The sequence below is a fragment of the Bemisia tabaci genome, chromosome 5 (assembly GCF_918797505.1).
Source record: "Bemisia tabaci chromosome 5, PGI_BMITA_v3".
Taxonomy (NCBI): Eukaryota; Metazoa; Arthropoda; class Insecta; order Hemiptera; family Aleyrodidae; genus Bemisia; species Bemisia tabaci.
This window is the reverse complement of record NC_092797.1, coordinates 43,811,696-43,835,682: the sequence shown is the minus strand read 5'-3', so window position 1 is coordinate 43,835,682 and position 23,987 is coordinate 43,811,696. Positions and strand designations below refer to the sequence as shown.

General features: G+C 39.5%; 1 protein-coding gene across 4 annotated transcripts in view; it reads right to left on the bottom strand.

Moving 5' to 3' along the window:
- Window positions 1–23,987, bottom strand: part of LOC109032266 (metabotropic glutamate receptor 2) — a 555,771-nt gene that overhangs the window by 145,763 nt on the left and 386,021 nt on the right. For all 4 annotated transcript variants that reach the window (XM_072300776.1, XM_072300777.1, XM_072300779.1 and 1 more), the window contains one exon: window positions 23,042–23,212. In XM_072300776.1, coding sequence (XP_072156877.1) covers window positions 23,042–23,212 — 171 coding nt within the window. The remainder of the gene's footprint in view (window positions 1–23,041; window positions 23,213–23,987) is intronic.

The window sequence follows — 23,987 nt, the reverse complement described above, 5'->3', positions numbered from 1 at the left end:
AATTTGCTTCTTGCTATGCAGGAAATTCACTGAAATTTGAACAAAAATCCGCACAACGGTCTTCATATGAAAAATTAACTTGCTCAATTAAATTTAGCAATGGCTGATGTGGCTTGGTTCTTTTCTGCTGAACGCGGTCCAAATACGTATCACTAAGAGTCTCATCTAACTCAATCTACAGGACGATAATTGATTCGACTCATTCCTAAAATAACAGAATGTTCTTGTAAAAATTCAAAATGGTTAATGGGGCTTGATTCAGTGTCGTGGCGTGTTTTGCAACATATCGATTGTTCTGTTATTTAAACCTATGGAAAAGGATCAATAAACAGGGTGTTTAAAACGGACGCTTCAACAGTCGATTATTTACCGTAGCTTCAAATTGGGGAAAATCTATAATCGATCATTCACGCCACGCTACTGCCTTGGGGTATTTTTGCTTAACGCGCTGTAAATGGCAACATTCGAATGTCCATACGGCGTTTATCCTACCACGGCAATATTCCGGTTAACAACCCTCGTCGGTGTTGAAGTGTCAGTTTGTTTTCTTTTCGGAAACTTAAACCCGCATTTTCGGCTCGCCCTCAAGAATGTCTCCATCGTTCCAGAGAGCCGAGACAAAACGTTGGTTAGGCTGCCGTGCTAAGGTAAAACGCCGTACGAACATTCGAGAGTTGCCAAATTCCCTTCGATAAAATATTTATTTTTGAAGGAAGTTGTCGATATTTTTCCTTGAAATTTTCAGGAAATTTGAGAGAGCTTGCGAACAAAATTTACTATTGAATTAGAACAAAAAATTTCATAAGCTCACCGAGAAATAGTATTTTATCAAAGTAAATTTGGCAACGCCTGAAGCCTAATACGGAGTTTTTCCGTAGTATGACAGTAGGCCTCCAAGTACAAGATGTAAAAACGAGCGAGAACACGAGACGCAAACAAAAACTTAATGGGAAGTAGAGACGTGCGGACGTTCGGCGGGGAGGCAAACTAGATTAAGGAAACGGCGGCAAAATTAAAAGCAAATGAAAGGAAAAGGAGGGTTATTTCTCCCCCGGAGCCCGGAGCTAAGGAAGCGACAACAGGGGGTGAATCGGGGGGCGGTAGGGGGGGAGTCCCTTGCTCTCGGATGTCATCCTTAGATAGAAGCATCTTTCCACACTCCAATAAACTAACTCGACGCTCAGCCGCAACCATCATCGTGTGATAAATCCTCATCCTTTACTTTCGATTAATTTTTAAATCATGAAGATTAAATGACGCCGCCTGCATGTTTGTCACGCGGCCCGTGCTACCGTCCTACAGAAAAACGTCGTATGAACCTTCGGATGTTGTCAAATTTCCCCCAATAAGACATTTTTTTAAAGAAAATTTCAAAATATTCGCCCTTAAATTTTCAGATATTTTGGATTAAATTGCGAACAAAATCATAGCGCTCCCATTTCATTTTACCAAAGATTTCGCGGATTCTGGAATTGATTCACAATTCCAAAAATTTCAAGAAAACTTCCGATTTTTTTTTTTATAAAATTCCGGAAGACACCCGGAGTTAGTTCCGAAAATCGTCAATTTGATGGAAATATCATCAAATCTGATCAAGTAAATGATTGAACTGACCAACGAACCTAAAATCTTGGGAAATTTCGAAAATTGCTAGAAATTGCGGGGAATTTCAAGAAAAAGTCCGGAAAGTTTTGAAATTCGAAACTATATTTCCGGAAAAATTTGAACACTGCAAAATTGTCCGAAAAAGCAAGAAAAAAATATTCACAATTTTCCGCACAAAGTCGATTTTTATCAAATGAGATATTGCAACGTCTGAAGTCTCATAAGACGTTTTTCCGTAGCAAGGAACCGTGGCTCCTGCCGACACGAAATCCGGCGCCTTCACGTAATGTATCGTGCGCCGTCTTCATTTTTAATTTAAAGCTTCGATTTCTCTTTCTGGGCCCGGGCCCAGGGCCGCGGGGTTGAAATATTAAAAACAGCCGCTCATACTCTGGAAAAGCAATTTAACACAGGAACTCGGGACTTGAGCGGGGTCCCATACATCACCGCGGCTTCGCTGCGAAAACGTTCATTTTCAGCCGTGAGCCAGGAAACCACATGCAGAATATCAACTCGGTAGACGAGTAACTAGTCTACCTTGCGAAGGAAAAACGCCGTATGAACATTCGAGAGTTGTCAAATTTCCTCTCATAAAACGCGTATATTCGACGCAATTAAAGCATATTTTTCCTTAAAATTTTCAGATATTTTAGATCAAACTGCGCACAAAATTATCTGAAAATTTTGGGGGAAAACATTTACAATTTTCCCAGTAAATTTATTTTTTATCGAAGGAAATTTGGCAACGCCTGAATGCTCATACGGCGTTTTTCCTTGGCACGGCAGTAGTGCTGCAACTTGGTGCTTCATAACACCTTTCGCCTTTCCCTTCTTCGAGTCTCGAATATTTCAGCCTCCCTGCCGCTTCCGGGTCGTCCCCCGCTATCACGGCCTCATCACGGTCGTTTAGGCTCGCGGATGCTCCGACATGATTAATTCACAATTCAAAGTGAATTTTTCCTTCGTGATCCGACCTTTTTCGAGGATCATGCACGACGTCTGCTTGATCTTGGCGAAACCGGAAATGAAGCGTGAGACTTTTGATTCCTCAGCCTGTTTATGGTTCACTTAGACTGCATTTTGCAATAAAGAGCTACTACACTGAGAAAAAGCTATGGCTTATAAACCAATTAGTGGTTAATATGGAACACCATTAATGATTGAACTAATGATTACCGGTAGTGGATCATACTGTGGTAGCTCGTACTATAGTATGGTATATATACCACGACTATGGTACATTTACTATTATTATATGTTGCCTTCACTACTATTTGTGCCGTTCCATACGAACTCACTATTTGCTTTATAAGCCGTAGATTTTTCTCGGTGTAATTCTAGCTCATTTTAGAAAAAACGTATGCACTCTTAATGTTCCTGCGCAGCCAGATGCACATTTTCTTTTTGCGCATTGTTTCTCTTTTTTGCACATTTTCTTTTGAATCTTAACATCCGTCGATTCTTACTTTCTGATATTTTTGCAACAACGAGGATAAACTACCACGTTTTAGGTCATTGAGCTTGGGTCCGCTCAAGCAAGAAAAATTCGCTTTATGTGCAATGTTGGAGCAAGACACGGGTAACATCTACATTAATGCACGCTTGGCTTCTTACTGCTCTAAATCGATCGCAAGTCTAAGATTGACAAACGAGATATTCTGTCACGCATTATTGCGACAATGGTGGACAGACGTTTGGTCTGAAGGTACCTCAATGATTGATTGTTTGTGGCGGGAGCGTATCAGGGGTAAGTCATTTTAGCGGCTCTGGTGCTTGCACTAGAGCTGCTATTCCGGACGGTCCCAGCTGGGGAGTATCAATGCAGCATGTTACATTGTAGAGACCGCGCGTTGGTTGATGGGAATCGGCGCCATTTTCGGCTATGTTCCTTGTCATGACTTTATTTTATTGCATACTGTTTTATTGTTAGTCAATGCTATGTTGTGTATTGTATTTTTGGAATCATGGTGATACAGTCAACAATTCAAAACTTGTTTGTGCTTTTATCTCGTGATGGAAAAAATGTACTTTACGTTCAAAATTTGAAAATTTGAATTTTAAAGTTTTCGCGGTTAAGGAAGCTTTAACCACTGGGTTGGAGCTTCCTAGTCATATTACTTGATATCAGCTGATAGCAAACAAAGGTTACCAGGGAAACCGTAAACGTCTAACAACTATCGTGGCCATTGGGGCGATTCGACAGTTTGAATCGTTTTCGTTGATTGAATCGACAGTTGTCGGATTGTACATCAATGACAAAATGTGTCTAGGCCCTCATTCTTGACTACAACTACTGCCCCCAGAGCCGCTCTCCGACGCCAATGCGTTGGAGCTTCCTGCTTGTTTACTGTTCCCTCCGATTAATGCGATTAATGTTCCGAGTTTTTCCGTCCCGTAATTATAGAGACGCTCTTTGAAAAAAAACGGCGAAAATAATGCTCGGTAATCTGCCGTGCTAAGTGAAAACACCCTATGAGTATTCGAATGTTGCGAAATTTCCTCTTAGATATAAGTTGTTAATATTTTTTCTCGAAATTTGTGGACTATTCAAATACAATTACAAATAAAATCCTCTGAAAAATTTTTCTGCAAGTTCGTGATTTGTCGAAGGAAATTCGGTAGCGTCTGATGGCTTGTATGTGTACAGCGTTCTTCCATGACACGGCAGTAATTAAATCCAACCCTCTTGAGTACCGCGCTTCCTTCAATCTTGACCTCCTTTAATTCATTACTGTTCAGTAGAGAAGTTAAGAAATTATACTCTACGAACATGTTTTTTTCACAAGCATTAGATGTAGATAACGACGGGCATTTTGAACATTTAAAGTTCCAATCCCTGAGGGCAGAACAGCAATTTTTATGTTTTTAGTATCATTTCAAACCTTTCTCGCGCAGTCACTGAACGTTGAAAAGAGAAAGTATTCTCTACACGGAGAGACAGAGAGAAACAAAAAATCATCCTGCTGGCTCATACAAGTGTAATCATCACAATTCTCACACCCGTGAGAGTAAATATACGTATAAGGCGTATGATGCCCCTTCAAAACCTTGAGGATGCAACAAAGTTAACACTACCCCGTCACCACATTGGGGAATATCGCGTAGATGCAGCTAATCGTGGTCAAGAGTTGTCCGTATTGCGTGCACAGGAAATGAAGGCGTTTTGACTTTTCTCGCCCGTGCAGCTACTCGTACTTTTGAAATCTTATTTTGCTCCAGAGATGTACAAGGTTGATTTCCTTAATTTTTGAGGCTATCTGCAGGAAGTGACTCTTAGCAAGCGCAAATCACCCTTCTGCATGCGAGTCGGACCTCGCACCAGTCCGCCGGGGGAAGGGGGGATGGGGGGAAGAGGAGGGGGATGGGGGGAAGAGGAGGGGGATGGGGGGAAGAGGAGGGGGATGGGGGGAAGAGGAGGGGGATGGGGGAAGAGGAGGGGGATGGGGGGAAGAGGAGGGGGATGGGGGGAAGAGGAGGGGGATGGGGGAAGAGGAGGGGGATGGGGGTGTTACTCCTCGTACTCTCACAATGCTAAGTCGTTCTCACATGTAACGTAAGATACTGTGTCATCTCAAATCTCAAACCCTCGTCCAAAGAGAAAAGCACCTCATAACAGTCATAACTTCAATAGTAATTCACAGCGCTTCTGAGAGACTCGAGATAAAGAACGTTGCCCAGAGCGCTGAGTATGCTAATACCACCTCTGTTAGCAGACAGATTGAATCACGTAGACTCCTAAATATCTTACAGACCATTGAACGATAAGAATGAAAAAGAGAGGAGAAAAAATATGAAAAGAACGACGAGAGATTCTAAGAGTCTCACGTTAGTCGTTGGGAAAACGCTTCCATCAAAACAAGCCACAAAACTGAATGGACACAGACATTTGAGAAGCACGAGCAAATAAGTTCGCTTCACTTGTGAGTAGGTGTTCCAGATTGTAAGTACTATTTGAATTCATTTTTATGCATCAGGAACTGTTGGTAAAGGATCGAGTTCTTTGACGAGCCTAGTTAACTTCAGATTCAGCGGTTTGCAACATTTCAGAATAAACCACGGTAAATGTTATTCTACTTTTCTCCCGCCAGAAATCACGCGGACACCGCGGTTTTTGTGCTTCATGGATCCTTCCGATTTTATTCTTTTAATTCCTTTTCGCCTAAACCGCCAATTTATATTGCCTAATAGGCTATGTATTTTAGCCATAGTCCTAAAGACTTGTTACCTGATGAATAAAAATTAAAACGGCAAAACTGCCTCAAGAGTGAGGTGTTTCTGATTGTTAAGTCTGGATGCAACTATTCTTGCTCGATGGATGTGCGTGTTGTATATTTAAAAATTGAAGGCGTTTTAAATTTCCTTAACTATCCGACGCAACGTGCCAAAACACAAAAACAACAGCATACAAACGATTAATTATTTTTCATTAACTGAATTCCATTTGGTTACTTTTTCAAAAAATTGCTCATTAATCAGAATGGACTACAAGACAAGGTCTTAACTAGAGATATATTTCTCACAAGTCACAAATTTTCTCTTCAAAATCGTACGTAGAGGAAACAATTCCTACAACAGGAAGTTCAGAAATCGACTCCAAAACAAGATATTAAAAAGTATTCTTAACAAAGAGTAAATTGAAGTTCCATGATACAAATTACGTCATTTGTATCTACCTATTTCATTATTAACCAATGTCAATTTTAAATACTTATATCGTGTTTAGGGGTTGATTTTCCAACTTCCCGTCGTGAGATTTGTTTTTCTCGTACAATTTTAAAGAATGAACTTGTGTGGTACTTTAATTTAAACCCAGTCCAGAGGTCCATTAGGTAAAAAGAAACGTAACTTTTGCTTCGCTCGATTTCATTGTTTACATTGTTGGCGGGGGGTCTCTAAAAGTAAGCTGCCTCTGATTTGCTATCTGGCAGTGTTGCTTAAGTATCTCTAGAGTATCTTTATAGAGAGAGTTAAGACAACAAGGCTCATGGATGTCACAAATGGGAATGAAAATTACAAATTGAATGTTTTTTGTAATCTTTGATCAACTCATTCCCGAATTTCTATCTCCGTTCCTTCTCTCATACCGTTTGTTCCTTGCCGCGCCCCCAATGGAAACGTTGCATGTATGAGGAATTTGCGATTTGACTGTTGATTCTTTTATAAAAGTTTGCGAGAAACACGATGGTGCCACTGGTTTTTTCTGAAATCAACTCCCAAGCTCAAAAAAAGCTCTCAAGTTGAGACCAAACTGGAGGGGATATCCCACGCTATCCTGAGATTCCACCTCCACACCAAGACAAACTCTCCATGCAAAGATAGGGAGCAAATACATCGACAGGGCTGCCACTATATCTGGAGACTCTAAAACTGCAAACACGGCATCACTGCTAATGTATTTGCTCCCCATCTTTGCATGGAGAGTCCGTCTTGATGTAGAGGTGGACTCTCAGGATAGCGTGGGATATCTCCTCGTATTTTGGCCTTAACTCGAGAGCTTTTTTTGAGCTAGGGAGTTGATTTCAGAGAAAACCAGCGGCACCATCGTGTTTCTCGCGAACTTTTACATAAGAATCAACAGTCAATTCGCAGTTTCCTCACACATGCAACATCTCCATTCCCCAGTCCATTCCAGTTCATAATATTTCCGATTGGTGAAAACGTAATCTTCATTCCCGTTTGCGACACTATGGAGGCCTTGAATAAGGGAACCAATCGGAAACGGATTCGTATTGTCTTTACGTATTGTCTATTGGTATTGTCAGTATAAAGGGACTCTCGATATCTTAGGATTAGATGTAAGGAGATTCTTGTAATAACTCAAGCGAAGTTAACGATATACATCTGGAAGCTCCGAGCGAGGACGATTAATGATTTGATCTCGCGAATTCTCCGTAAGCTCCGTAAGGGAAAGCGCCCTTTGTAGCTGAGCCGGAATCACCGGAATCGAGGTATAATCGCATCTTACGACGCGAGCTATTTCATTACACATCCGGAAAATTTCGATCAACCTGCGTCGACACAGAGCGAAGCGAAGAGGCAAATCAAGTCCCTTCATGCGACGTTCACGATCGGATTGACAGGCAATATTTCAGCTTGTTAGTCGACTCTCAAAGGCAGTCCCTGCACAAAATCACAGCGCTGTGACATGAATTTAAGTGCTCCCTCCTCACCGTCGGCTGACACGTCACGGCCAAACACCCAGGAATCAAACTCGAGCGTGTACCTACCCGAGACGCGCGGTTTGAATCGATATTCGGACGCATTTACGTAAGATGAATCTACGCGCACACGGGATCAATTACAGGTGGATTCGTTTTGCTCGAGTGCGTTCATTGCTGGTGCAACTGAAGATTATAGATTGTATAAAAGGATATTACAGTTGGAGTCATAATACACTGAAAAAACAATCTCGGTGTATTTACTAAGAAAAGGGTGAAATTACCAAGAATTCAGGGTTCTATTTGATCCCAGTTTTTTCTTGGTAAAATTACCGTTTATGGAATTGGTAATTTTACCGAGATATCTCGGTAAAATTATTGAACTTTCTCGGAAATTTTACTGGACCTTGGTAAAAACGCCAATATTTTTTATCGACTATGGTAGAATTACCGAGATAAAATGGTAAAGTTACCGGGAATTGATTACCAATAAAATTGATATTCATACCTGAAAAAACAGTAAAAATACCGGTTTTTAGGTAAGTTTACCAGTCTGTCTTAGTGAAATTACCAATAATTGGTAGAAAAAGTGAGATGGTAAAGGAACCAACGGACCTTGGTAAAAACGCCGAGAATTTTTTTTCAGTGTATGTGAGAAATTCAAAATTACGATTCAAGTCTTCTCGTTAAAAATTTTGCGACACACACGTTTACCATATCGACGGCCAAGTGCGAAACCGCTTATCTCCCTATACAACGTTGCAAACTTCCTGTCATACTTGATCCGTTGGGAATCTAGTCAACTTATTTCTTTAAAAACTTTTTTTTTCTTAACTATTAGCAGAATATTCAGTAGAAATCTCAAGCCACGTAGTTGACTTTTTTTATCTTCAAAATAAGAAAATAAGAGCAGAGATTTTGGAACACCGCAATTTAGATATGTGGTTACCACTTTAGCAATCGCTATCTAACACTTCAAAAATTAATAATTCATGGATGAGTAATACGCTTGCAGTTCACACTTTGAACAGTAAATTTAAACTTTCCGCTCACAAACAAACCATGCATCAACGCAGGATAAACTAGGTATTTAAATCAATATGTAAAGAACTAATAATTAGAACTTGTTTTCAAAAACGTTTTCTTCCTCTCCTGGTACATGACACCGTTTACCTTTGTAACAAATGGGTATCCAAAATTATTCCTTTGTAAAATCTATCGATTTATCGCAGCTTAATGCTCCATTTGACTTGAGTTGCTAACTCTTGTTTTTTGAGAGCGGGGTGGGCGGGTTAACGTAAAAAAACAGATGTTTTGGGACATATGAGTTTAAAAGGCAAATTTTTAAACTGACTGTCGTCTTTTACGTAAAATTTCAATACGGCAGTAAATCATTTGGTGATTAATTCGTATTTTGTCAAGAGGTACAAAGTCATTAAATTATTTCCCTTTTAACGTTTTGTGATATAGTGCTTCTAATAATTCTCGGAAGTTCGTTTCACACCGTATGCTGGAATTTCAATCAAACTCCAGGAGCTTTGATTTTCCGCGTGCAATCAGTCATAAAATGGCAAACAATATTCGTGTGTGAAATTACATACAATTAAGCTGAGCACATACAACTTGTTTAAATTCAACTCCTCAATACAACATTTGTGTGGTCCGTTCAAGCATTGCTCCAGAGGCGATGCCTGAATAATCGATTATCGGTACTTCTTCATTTGAAGCTATGGGCAAGAATCAATTATTATTCTTTATTTGACTATTATTCCTCTCTATCGATCCTTTTCTGTAGGTTTAATTAGCAGATCAATCGGTCCATCGAAAAGCACGCCACTTTAAGGTCCAGTTACACGATCAAATTAAGCCATCAAAGTGGGCCTCTCATTGGTCGCATCCTCACCTCAGGTCTTTTTCCACCAATCAGAGCTTCAGTTTGATGGCTCAATTTGATTGTGTAACCGAACCTTTACTGAATTGTTTAATATTTGCAATTTTCTCTTAGTAACCGGCAATCAGGTTTGCCCAGAAAGGGGAATAAGATAACCTACTTGAATAAAGACGCTAAGCCAATTAGAAATAGATTCCCCAGTATTCGCATACACTTCCTAAAAAGGTACTCTATCTAATGTAACAAGCAAATCGCTGAATGTTTTCTTTTTCCACTTTAAGTACCTAGACAAACGACGAAGAACGACCTAAAACTGCCGTGCTGAGGAAAAACGCAGTATGAACATTCGAGGGTCACCAAATTTTCTTCAATAAAATGTTCATTCTTAACGGAAATTACGAATATTTCTTCTCGAAATTTTCAGGAACTTTCGGTGAAAATGCGAACAAAATTAGCCGAAAAACGCGAAGAAAAATTATTCGTAAGTTTGACAGGAGATTTGCGTTTTATCATTTCGCGACGTCCAAAGCTTCGCGCTTCAAGCTTCTTTAGCACGGCAGAATACGATAGGAGCGAAAACCAAAATATTGCATTGTCGCGAGTCGATTTCCCAAGGCGCGAGTTAAGAAAGGAAGCTACGTAATAACGCCCGTAATAAACGTAATAACGCAGTCACTCGAATAACGCGCGGAGCAGGGGATGAGGTATCGGTATGCGACACGGCGTGACGTCACGCGGTGCCAGGTGTGACGTCAGCGATGCACCGGCGCCGGCAACGTCAACGCCAACGACGGCGATTAAAACAACTCCCGAGGTGCTCTCTTGAGCAGTGGCGTGGCGTGCTTTGCGATACATCGATTGTTATGCCATTTAAACCAATGGTAAAGAATCGATTATTAAGGTGTTCGCTGCGAACACCCTATCAATCGATTCTTTACCATAGGTTTAAAAGGCAGATCATTCGATATATCGCAAAGCACGCCACGCCACTGCTCTTGAGTTTTAATTAACAGCGGGCCGCACGCTGGAGCGGAGGAGTAAGTTCCGCAAGGAAGCATGGATCCGCTCTCAGAGTTGATTGTTCTTTTCTCGCCTTGCTTCGGGCCTCTTGGGGCCCTCTCGAAGGAGGTTCCCACCGTGTTGCCTAAACTGTTCAATTATTCCAGTCCGGCCATTGGTAATACATTTTACATTACGACATTGAAGGTAATAAGCGACGCGGCATTCTCTTGCTGGAATATTAAAGGAGGCTGAATAGACATCAGACGTTACCTACGTGAGGGGGTATGTAGAACACGGTAAAAAACAGAGAACGTATTCTCTGCATTATATGAGATATTGAGCTCACCTGTATTTGTGGCCTGACAAACAGGGCTATTCTCTTGTCGTTCGTAGAAGAAGAAGAAGAAGAAGAAGAAGAAGAAGAAGAAGGATGAGAAGAAGAAGAAGGATGAGAAGAAGAAGAAGAAGAAGAAGGATAGGAAGAAAATACTCGCTCAATAATTTTTTTTTTTTTTTTTTTTTTTTTTTTTTATCCATAAACGCAGTATTTCTTTAACGAGTCCCTCTTCCAAGTCTTGGTGTCACAAACTATCAGAGATTATACATTTTGCAACTTTTTTGTAATATTTGACCACCACATCCTCGAATTCATTTCCTCCAGGCTGTTCACTCCCTGTCGTGCCATAGGTTCCCAGTCCATTCCAGTTTGAAACGATTTCAACCGGTGAAAATGAAATCTTTCCGACCGTAGGTGACTTCACGAGAGCCGATCAGAGACAAAGAAACGAGAGCCATAAGCGGATTCCACATGTCTTGGCTCTCCCTGCGGAGGGATTCTGGAGGTACGGGATTGCGCAATATATATTGCCGGGGTCGACAAGCGCAGGTCAGTCCGATAGCGGAGTCGAGTGCAAAATAAAGTATCCTGAATGGCGGTATGCTCGGGTCGCATCGCCTGAAGTTTCCCCATTTTTTTCTCCACATTTGGACGTATTTATGCTGAAAGGAACCATGTTGTACTCAAACCCTGTGCTCATAGTTCCTTTTAGCATAAATAGTCCATTTCCAAGTTTTCGATCCGCTTACGTTGATCTTGTGGGGATCGGGGTAACAGAGTGGTCAGATAAGGGTACCGAAAAAAATAGCTATTCCAGTATCAAGGTTGTTAAAAAAAGTGTGCGACGATTCTCGATGCAATGTAACTCCATCCGTTGGTATCTTTACATCCAAGGAGATCAGATGTACGTCCTGAGATGTAAAGTAAACAGTAAGTAGGGTATAATAAGCTCTTGAAAGTCTTCTTCTACAAACGGCTAGGGCTTAGCCCTGTTTGTCAGGTCGCCGATTACCGAGCATAATGAATTATATGAATATTAAACATCTAAAAATCGCTAAAAATAAAGGACTCGTCAAATCAATAAAACAGCAATAAAAGTTTCAATCAGCCTCAGAAGAAGAGAGCCAGCTCTGTGCCCATCTATTAGGCGGTCGTCCAGGTAATATTTTCCCTCAACGGGTTGTCCGGTTATACAAATCTTCGCTAGGCTTTCTTGAGAGTCGTTGTACCTTATTTTCTTAAATTATCGATCTTGCAGAAGTTCTAGAACTTTAATTTAGCTTTTTTATGGGTAAACATTTCGAAAGAGGTAAAGCTGAAATTTGAAGAAAGTAGGTCGGACTCATTTTTTACTTTTCTACCGAATCTGAGTGACACCTCAATGGCAGCTTAAAGCGTAGTATCGCGGGCTCACGGCTCGCGCCTTCAATTTTTTAAATGCAACACGGACATCTATCAAGAGCGAATAGTTGTATCTCTACGCCGTCATCAACGCGCATCCTTTCTTTTGCTCTATTCCAATGTTGTGTTGGTTTCATTTGTCGTATTTTTATGGCAGTGCTTGAAAAGCTGCTTGAACAACACAACCGACGATAGGAGAGACGTAGTGCGGCCTCGTTTTCGATCAACGTGCATTGAGGTGTCTATTATTTTTTAAATTTGCGAAAAGTTGAGGTACAAACGGCTATTTAAATAAAATAAAAAATGTACTATTTGTGAGATATAGATATGGATCAATAGGATCAATAAAAATAAAAGCTGCGCCGTTCAAAAATAATTGAAAATACCCTACCTACGAGTAATTATTGTTAAATCGCACAGGAAAAAATTGTATTTTGATTTAGCATTTATATTGTTGAAAAAGCGCCCGACAAGTTTCAAATGCTGATTTTCAATTTTAAAAAATGCTTACCTAACTACGCCCATAGTATTATGAACAAATTCAAAAGTTGAGTTAGCATTTTTGTATTGTAAAATCACCGTTTGAAGCTCGACAGACTTTTCTCTCGTAGTACGTTGGAAGGTTTTGGCCACCGTGCATTAAAAATCAGCATAAAGCTGAAAATCTCAATACAGAGGGACTAAGCTTATATGAGCACAATTTTCCATCAAAGAGACACGCTGTTTGATGCAACATTAGTAACTATCGTTTAGGAAGGCAACTGCAGGCGCGCAGATCGTGGAAACCAACTCAAGACTTAGGCAAGTGGTCGCTGGCGGCAAGTAACTTGCGCCATCTATATAGTGAGCGATTATCCAAACTTTTTTAAACAATTTAAATCAACATTTAATTTTTTTCCGTGTGGCTTTGCAATAAGTGAATGCACATTCAAGTGTGCGTGTCCAAGTACCCCATCCATGGAAGGAGGGACGCTACAATGCTCGTCATTAAACTGTTCGCAAAAGTTTCGGAATTGAGCTCAGAGTTAAGGAGCATCTCTTGTGGTGACAGAGCACCGAACTCCGCGAATAGAGTTCAACGGAATGAGACAGGAGCACAGCGTAGAGTTATAGAGGAAACTGGTGTTGCCGCACAGTGGATCGAGTCAATCAGAGAGGTCGGACAAAAAATGTTTGACTAAAACTGCAAATTTTGATGTTTGTTCCGTCACATTTCAAATTTTCAAGGGTGCTGATGGAAACAAATTTTACAAAAAAAAACCAATGGAACCGCTTTGAAAACCTCAAAGTTTTGTATAACGGCATAATTTAAAGTTTTTAAAGTTTCCAAATTTTGTCCGACATCTCCCGTTGAGTCGATCCACCGTGCGCCGTTCCAGGCTCATTCGTTAACGGAACCAGAAGAATTGTTATCAACAAAGATAACAATAACTGAGACTAGAATTTTAGATTGGATCTGAGATCTACTTTAGATATTGTAAGGCCAAAACTTTGAGGCACATCTTGAAAATAATCGTTGTAAAGTTAGGAGAGTCAGGTTGTACGACCAGAATGCACATGTTCTTGTACCTTTTGTTCTATCCTGCTAATGACCCAATGAAGCCCTATATAATGCGCAAACTTTCGGTGCATGTGAAAATATTTTGAATTGACTCGAGTTGCGTGAACGCACGACTTCACGAAAGAACTAAATATTGAGAGCAATACAGACGCGTGTTCAATAGTAAGAACGTAGCTCACCGTTTTTCACGAAAACTGTTTACGCCGGTAACAAATTGGATGGGTGCTACAGTCTTCCTTGATCAGTAAAACGTCGTATGGGCATTCAAATGTTGCCAAATTTCCTGACAAAAGATATTTATTTCCGAAGAGAGTAACGAATATTATTCCTTGAAATTTTCAGACTTTCTTCATCAAGTTACGAACAAAATTCTCTGAAAAAAATTAGAAGAGAAATATTTTCAAATTAAATTTTCACACTTTCTTCATCGAATTACGAACAAAGTTCTCTGAAAAATTGGAAGAGAAATATTTACAAATTTTCCTGAAAATCGTGATTTGTTGCGGAAAATTTGGTAACGCCTGTTGGCTCATACGGCGTTCTTCCTTGAAACGGCAGAACTGGCAACATAGGCATAATTTTCCCCATTGTTTCAGCCCGGAAGACGTCATTCAATGGGCCTGTTGCAAACTTTTGCTAGGAGCAAAAATAAGAGTTGTTTCTTGTATATAATGCCTCAAAAATCACGATGAGCGCATCGGCAAAGTCTGAAATGCACTCATAACTTCACAATCTGCGTAAGAAATTTGCGTTTTTTTAAGCTTCCCGCTTTAAAAACGATACTACGGCACAGGTGAACATTTTGTTAGAGGAGTCGCTCCATTGTCGGCGATATTCATCATGGCCGACGCTTGCGCGCAGTTCCGCGCGTAATTCGAGGAGAGTTCAAGGTCAATCAATTTGGGCGTGGAAAATATGAACGTTAACACACCGATTGTTATCTGGTCTAATCCAGTTCAGGTGTTATCTCGTCCCATCAAACGTGTTTTGGTGGATTGGCGTCGGCCATGATGATTATTGCCGACGATGGAACGACTCCTCTTACAAAATGTTCACCTGTGCCGTAGTATCGTTTTTGAAGCGGGAAGCTCGAAAAACCGCAAATTTCTTACGCAGACTGTGAAGTTATGAGTGCATTTCAGACTTTGCCGATGCGCTCATCGTGATTTTTGAGGCATTGTCTATAAGAAAAAACTCTTATTTTTGCTCTAGCAAAAGTTTGCAACAGGCCCATTGTTGTTCTGGGTCGCGGTTGAAGTCTGCACGATTACTATTTGGACGTATTTCTTCCAAACGGTACCATAAGCTTTAAGACATGAGCCCTGAGACCCATAAGAATATATGCATAACAGGGCTCACGTCATAATGAACATAGTTCCGTTTGGCAGAAATGCGTCCATGGATACGTTGTAATCTTAACTAGTTTCGCCCGGTTTATTGCCGAGAGAGTTTCTGGGAAGCTAATATTTCATTTCATAGTGATGCTACTTCACCTTTGATAAAAACTTTAGACAATTTTTCTCCATCACATCATTAAAACTTAGTTGATGCCGTATGCTGGAGTTCACAGAAAACTTCACGGCTTAAAAACAGACAGATTTTGCCGAAAATATTGAAAAATTTGACTCATCGCATGACTTGTGGCTGCATGCAGAGTCTAACGATAAAAGTTCACGTAATTTCCTATTGAATGTTAAAAACTCTAGTCAAATGTACCAGGATAGGATTTTTTCGCTGAAAGAACAGGAAATATTCTCTTTTCAAACAGCACTCCTATTTTTTTAAAAGAGACGTACGGTCGCTTTGAAGATAGTTCCGGCTGATTCAATAGGAATTCTTATCACAGTGAATGTACCAAGGACATAATCCACAGTAATGTCACCAAAAAAAAAAAAAAAAAAAAAAAAAAAAATCGACCTTTAAATATACCTTGCTCCGTCGAACCTAAGCTCGCCTGCCAGCGATTAGCTATTAAAAAGTAGTATTATGTAATGAAAAAGGGCCTGGTCAAATTTGCCGCGCGCTCACATGAACTTGAGAGAGCATACTCTCTTTTTTATGCTAAAAATAATTCGGAAAAAAAATAGAAGTACCGGAAAAATGTCCATGCTATTTTGTGGTGCGTTGGGTGTGACGCGGAGAGGAAGCATCTATAGTTGCCTGCTTTATTTCGATAAGGGAGGAACGAGTTTTTATTAACGTTTTAAAGACTTCCTTTCGCCTAGAGTGCTTCGCTTGGCGTGGGTAACAAATCGGTTGAAAAGAGGTGCGTCACTTTCCATGTTGACACGTTTAATTTTCAAATATTTATTTCAGGGCACGGTGGATCGATATACAAACCACCAAATTGTATGGAGGGTGTCTGAAAGTTACACAGCCGCAGATCCCAAGGGCGTATTCTATATATAAAAATAATACTTTTTTCATCTATACATTTTTCCCCAAAACAAAACCCAATGACTCCTAAAAATTTGTGAAAATTATACTTTTTTCTCATTTCGGCAACGATCTTAGACTAAAGTTGATGAAAATTAGATATCCATCATAATTTTAAAGGCTAAATACACCTATGGCCTCGAGAATACCGGAGTTTCAAAAGGTTCTTACATGGAGTAAAAAACTACATACATCTCCTTACTTTCTAAGGTCCTCCTCCATATAAATATTTCCGTATTTTTCAAGCCATGGGTGATTTTAGCGCTAGAAATTATGAACAGTAGGAATTTTTAATGAGTTTACAACCATCATCCTCGCCGAAATTACGGAAAAATTATTGTTTCCCGAAAACTGAAAGGGATTTTATCTTCGACTGGAGACGCTTTTGAAAAAAAAAAAAAAACAACTTGATATTGGAAATAATCTTATTTCAACCCGCATAAAATACGCTCCTGCAGTCTGACGGTTTAAGCCCTACCCTATAGTCGTGACTAGTGTAGACGGTTAAGTCTACCCTGTATAATCAAGAATCTAGTAGCCATTAACATTCTCTTTCCTCGGCTTTTAAAGCATCTGCCTTTATACGCGGGTCTCTTGCGAATGATTTTCAAGTAATTTGGCATCAACGCAAGTGTAGGCATACAAATGCGCGATTAAGGGGCCGATTTATTTTCCGAAAGAAAATGAGCTCCTTGAATGAGTTGTGATCGATCATTGAGGCTCTTCTCGTCAATTGAAAGGCATCGGTGAAAAATTTCACCTCGGATGCAGGAGTGAGGGGTATTTGCATGTGACACCTGACTACTAACTACCAATTTGAAGTAAACAAACTTGAGCGGAAAATACATGGTTGAAACATCTTGAGAATACATGGCTCGACCATGGATAATAGTTGCTGGTCCTCTTAACGGAAAAAAACTGCAAAGTTTTCCATTGAAAAGAGAATCAAGTTCAAAGAGTAGTCGTAGTGCATAAAATGGATTGGGCTCCAAAGCAACTGTTGGCTATAAGGTATACCTGAAGTGAGGTGGAACATGAAAACTATGAGAAATCAAGACAAGGGAAGCAGCTCATAAATTTTGAGAGCAAAAGGGAACAGAGAATATCAGGGGAAGAATGATATGGTAATTACAGGAATAATAAGGTCTATAACATGAGAAATTCAAATTTCCAAAGATGGCGACAGGAATTACGGTTTTTTCTAAATTCATGGCTGTCACATGCTCTCGACTGTCACACATGACTGAAATTTGATTAGGGAAAATTGTGTAAGACAAATTCGAAAAAATTGGGACCACACGTTTTTAGATTCCAGAAACCTTCCAGAATTGAGAAAACACAACCGCCAATGGAAATCATAAACTTGATTTTGCGATTTTGTTCACCCTGAAATGTCCTCTACTTGAAATTTTCACCCATTAAATAATTTAAGGATTTTCGACCGCTCATCATTTTCGATGATGTAAAGGTCAAAAGGTTGAACTTTAGAGCGAAGTTAATCCCTTTCATCTTTCAGCTTTGCATTTAAAAGGGATCAATGAAGAAATAATCAAAATGATGATATATTATTTAATGAGTAAAATAAATGCTATCTACAACGAACAATCGTTCCTCCAAGTTGCCTACATTTTTACTGTACTACTATGGCATCAAGAAGATATTTTCAAAATAGATGATAATAGTCAGTACTTTATATCGTTTAAAACGTGACACCCCCAATGAAGTTGATTTTTCATTCGAGGCTGGTGTAATCATGTGACAATGAGTGATTCGAGTAGTGCAAAGGCCCACTGCTCAATGTTTACCATATAAATTCAGTTCACAGCGTATGCAATTCAACGCAAACATGTTATTTTGTCAGTTTGTTTATTTTCTCACTCGCCCGTGCCCAATCACATCTTTATTTGTTTTTTGATTGTCTTGTCCAGGGTTTGATTTACTGTTCGGCGATGATGAGTGTTTCATGGCGGTGGCTGTTATTTTTTGCAACTTACATTTCCACTCTATTTACTTTTATCTCGTGATCGTAAAAGGAGTGAGCATGAAAACAGAATCAATCCGTTATCCCCCATTACTAACTGATGCTCAGTTATACCTACTATTTTATGTCCTGACAGACATGCCAAATATCACGTCACAACCTCCGTATCATTCTTACTCTAAATATCTACTCTATATAAAAAAGTAACCTCAGGCAGCCCTAATGCTAAAAATCCGAACGGAGAGCGTAGCCCCTAATTGGTGTAAAATTTAACTTTCCACCCCCTATCTGACTAATAGACCACTAGACAAGGTACGAATTTAAGCGATCTGATACATGTTACTTAACCAGAATTTCACGTAAAAAAACGATTCACACAACGAAAATTACTGAAACCAATTCCTAACGAAGATATTAACGTTTTTATTTCACATTGGTTACGAGGAATTTAAACTGCCCGCTCACAAGAAACTCAAAGCTCTACTTGAGTCAAATCGCCCACTACAACGGTTTCAGCAAGCTTCTCAATCGAGCAATGTTCATTTCCCACCATGTGTTGTTCAAACTATTAGCAATTTGCTATAACTGAGCCAAAGCTAAAGATTGAGGTTGCCAGATTTGTCATGATAACGTTTAGCGCGCGATGTGAATCACGTAGAGCATTGAGTTTTCATGAGCGGGTGGTTTGAATTTACGCATCAAGAATCAATAAATATCTTTGTAAGGAGTTGATTTCGGTAATTTTTGTTGTGTGCATCGTGTTTTACGTAAAATTTTGGTTAAGAAACATGTATCAGAATGCTGAAATTCGTACCTTATCTAGTGGTCCATTGGACGCATTGCTACAGCACTGTCGTGTCATGGAAGAATGGTATAAGTCTTCAGATGTTGTCGAATTTCTTTTGATAACATATGAATTTTCAGGGAAATCTGAATATTGTCATGGGAACGGAGTTCCCCATGATATTACAATCGTTCCGTTGCTTTCGCTATGGGATTCCCTATACCTCTGCGACCTTGAGCGTTTCGCCCAGTCTCCGATTTTTGGTTGATTTTCCGATGTATCAAAAACCGTTGTATTTTTTAGCCAATCATGTCTCTACGTCAAGTTGTGTTGATTGCTAAAATTCGCTTTCAGCGAGTTTTTTTCCAACTTGAGATGTCGTGTCTGACTGGTAAATCTGCGCAGATCCACGAAGTTCCGTTTTTAGGCAAATTCTTTTTTTTGGGAGGTTCTGATTGGTTATTTTTCGCCATCAGTTTTCTGTTCGTTGGTACAAAAGATCGCCTACCTCGTTGCTCTTGAGAAGCCGCCATTATCCCACCTCAAATTTTACAAATAGAAATAAAGAAATTATAACTATTGTGCAAGGTGGAAAACTGCTCTGGAGGACCCGTTACGGATATATGAGCCAAAATCGGAACTCGATTGATTGATTTATTCCATGAATACAGAAATATTGCTTCAGCTTACTGCCGCGATGGCAAATGCCTGCTGATATGAACCTTGAGACACATGATAGCATAGGCAAACAATGTCTCACAGAGAAAGGCGCTTAGCTCATTTCTCCAGAAGCTACGAAGACGCGAATCGCCGAATCGCTCAAGGACAACTCTTGTGATAAGTCCCGCCCATCGTCCGAGTCTTTTAAATGCTATTTTTTCCCATGCTTTCGCCGGTCTGTGATAGCCTAGTCGACTGAGGCGCCCCATATTTTGATCAGGTGCGGGCAATAGGTGATCGGGAGTTCGATACCCGGCGATGGGAGATAATTTTTAATGGTTGTATTGAATGTTTTAGACCAATCATCAAAAAATAATTAATACTAGATGATAAATGTACGAACATTTTCTCGTGAGTTAATATGTTAAACAAAAATACTGGAATATACCTCCTTCATATAATCAGCCACATGTTCCCCCAAATTAATGACGTTATTTTCTTTTTTCAATAAAGTTAATTTGCATTCAACGTTCGTAAGTTAAGCAAAAAGTACCTATTGATACAAATAGAAAGACATGAAAATAGTATGCTAACATTTCAGTTGTTTTTTTTTTTTATTTATTTTTTGTTTTTTTTTGTTTTTTCAATAAAACAAATTGACTGGGACTAGAATCATCGTATCTCTGAAGACAAAAGCTAAGTTTTTTGATACAGAAATACTAATACCTATATTCATCCTTTATATAATCAGGGAGATGTTGACCCAAATATTGATGTATATTTTCTCTGTTCGCCCAAATTAATGATGGTATTTTCTTTTTTCAATAAAATTAATTTACATTCCACGTTCTTAAAGCAATATTTTCTCCAAAATTTAGCAAAAAATAACAATATATACCTACGCAAAAAGTAAATAAATAAATAAAGCAATGACATGAAAGTAGTATAGGTAGTACACATCTAACATTTCGGTTACATCTATTTGAATGAAAAAAATGGCAACTTAGGAAGCACATAGGTCACTTATCGACGGTGAAACTACCAAACCACGTATCTCGGTTTGCGACGTCGCAGACTTCCTGTCATACTTTATTTTTTAAATGAAAAGCTACTTAACGTCCAGTCTTGAAAATTTCCGTGATTTTTCCTCTTCGTGCGGAGAAAATTCTGTGAAAATTTCAAGGAATGATATTGATTTGGTCTACTTCAAAAAAATAAAATGTGAGCGGAGATTTTTAAACACCGCAAACGAGATACGTGGTTTGGTAGTTTCACCGTCGTTATGATGCGTATTCGGGCATATGCGTAGAGTAAAAATATCATACTTTACGCCGAAAAAACGAAACTGAAAGTTAAATGCGTTAACTTCCAAAAACCATACATAATCCAACGAAAATAAATAATTGGTAAATAACAGCTTTCTTGTATGCAAAGAAAAAAAATTAAAAATGTTAAAAAAGAGATGTCGACACAAAATTACATAGCCCCTTCAATTCTGAAGATATTACAAACGAACTGTACCTACCTTAAAATTTTCATATCCCAGAAGCAAAAGTTCCCATGACGAATATTGCTATCGCTAGCGATTGCAAAAACCAACTTGTTCTCCTTAGCATTGTTCGAAGAATTTTATTTGCGATCAGGTTTAGATTTCCTAAAATTTCATGAGAAAATATTCAATCGGAGGAGACTCGGCTACTTTGCGTGTTCATGCAGCATTTTTTCTTAGCACGTCAGATCAAGAGTTTCATACGCATAACGTTTCCATTGCATTCTGTTTATTCTTCATTGATGCGCCCAATTCACGAAATGACGAACGCCTGAACCACAGAGGTTCCTCGTGATGTGGAATTTCATAATAAAATGAAGCAGCGAGCCCTAACATGATTGTTAGCGTTGTGTCATTATATCGACCACATTCAAATGCGTAGCCAAAATTTCCCCTTACCCACAAAACCGCAAACCAATGCGAGCTTTCAGCATTCACGAACGCCCCCATTAGTTTTGTAAATTTGAGATCACGCTTCATTTTGACCTTTCATCGGCTTCGGTAAAAATAGCTTCAGTGTCGTAATTTGCTTTTTGATCCGCAATTTAGAGAGCCTATTAGGTACGCTATGAACATGAATTCAATTCTACTGCAACATTACTCAACTCTTTGTGGTTGTGGCTGCTGTGATTGGGTTTCTCTAGCTACGTATTTGTATCTTTCAGGCGCTCTTCGATGGTTTTTGAAAAATTATGGGGGAGAGTGTTGGTAAGGGGTTGTCTTAATACGAATGGGGGGAGGGGTACAAAGCAGCCGTCCAAAACATGAACACTGGAATACCATTCCAAATATTTCAAAAATTTCTTGGAAAAACGTTATTTTTTTCTTTTTTAAAACAAAAAATAGGGGAAAAACAGCGAGAATTGGACCAAGTTAACAGAAAAGAACCAAGCTAAATCAGTTATTGCCAAATGTAACTGAGAATAATTTAATTTTTTGCAAGAGAACGCTTGCACGGATTACTGTGAAAATTTTAAATAATTTTTTGCACTATGCAGAAAATTTATTGAAATTCGCAGACAAATCCGAACAACCGTTTTCACGTAAAAATTGAATTGCCAGATTAAATTTGGCAAAAGCTGATATGTCTTGATTTCTTTCTGCACGGTCCAATTTATCCATCAAATCATCAGGGTTACCGTATCGCACCACCGAAAACTGATACCGAGAAATAATTATTTTTAAGTGCTCGAGTATTCTTTCAACGGCACATTTCGTTCGAAACGAAATTGCGAAGTCTAAACTGGACTTACGGAGATCTCGTTTCGGACGGCAGAACAAGTCCGCCGAAATACCTCACGTAATATTTGAACGGCCCCTCGGAGACTTGGTTCTTTCTTGTTGAATTAGATCCAAATATTTATAGCAATAAAAAAGAGTTCCGCCAGTGGCGTGGCGTGCTTTGCGATATATCGATTGATTTGCCATTTAAACCTATGGAAAGGATCGAAAAACAGGGTGTTCGCAGCGAACGCCTCAATAATCGATTCTTTACCATAGGTTTAAATGGCATAACAATCGATATATCGCAATTCACGCCACGCCACTGAGTTCCGCCGTCGAGCTGGATCCAACTTCGGCCGTTACGACAAGTGCAAAGGACACAATGACAGGTAGCTTTCTATCGGGAGAAATACACTTTTTTACAGGGTGTAATCAACTCAAAATTTTATTACCTTGACGCCGTAGTTGGACTCCTCGTAAATGATGGAGACGTAGCTCCACTGCATTTTACGGACCACTTCGACCATGGCCCGGACTTGGTGCTCGTCTGACGGAATGGTGCGACTGAAATACTCGAAACGCTGTTTATTGCTCAGCTCAGGGCTCGTTGAAAAGAAAGAGACCTGCAACACGAAAAATAAGGAACTTTTAAAACGGTGGCGTGTTGTACAATGCGATACGTCACTTAACCTGCCATTGAAAGCTATGGAAAAAGATCGATTAACAGGGCGTCCGCAACGAACACCTTAATAATCGATTCTTTACCATGGCTTCAAAGGGGTACGAAAAATAAGGAGCTTTTAAAACAGTGGCGTGGTGTGCACGTTGCGATATATCAATGGATCTGTCATATAAACTTGTGGAAAAGGATCGATAAACAGGGTGTTTGCGAGAAACATCTTAATAATCGATACTTTGCCATTGCTTCAAATGCGGGGACTAATCGATTATCGATAATTCACGCCACGGAACTGTTAATAAAACTGGTATTAACTATTTACACTCAGGTGCACAAGCAAAAAACACGGTTTCAACGACGTGAACCCCGGGTGCTCCGAGACTATTTGCCTCTCCTTTCGTGCTAATCGAGGGGGAAAAAATGTTCAGAAAACTCCGATTCCAAATAAAAGTGTCTGAGCTTTGAACGCTCCATGATAAATTGAGAAATTATCTCTGGATTATTGGGGAACTCGCCTCGAAGTGTCTGGGTTCCGCTTGCCGGTGCACATAAATAACCGGGTGTCTTCTCTCCCGTAAGAGGTTAATTCTCATAAGTATAAGTAGGCGTTTCCTGCCGTACGGGAAAAAATCGCCGTATGAATTTTTAGGCGTTGCGAAATGTCGTCCGATGAAACATAAATTTTCTGACTAAAAAACCGGATTTTCCACTTGAATTCC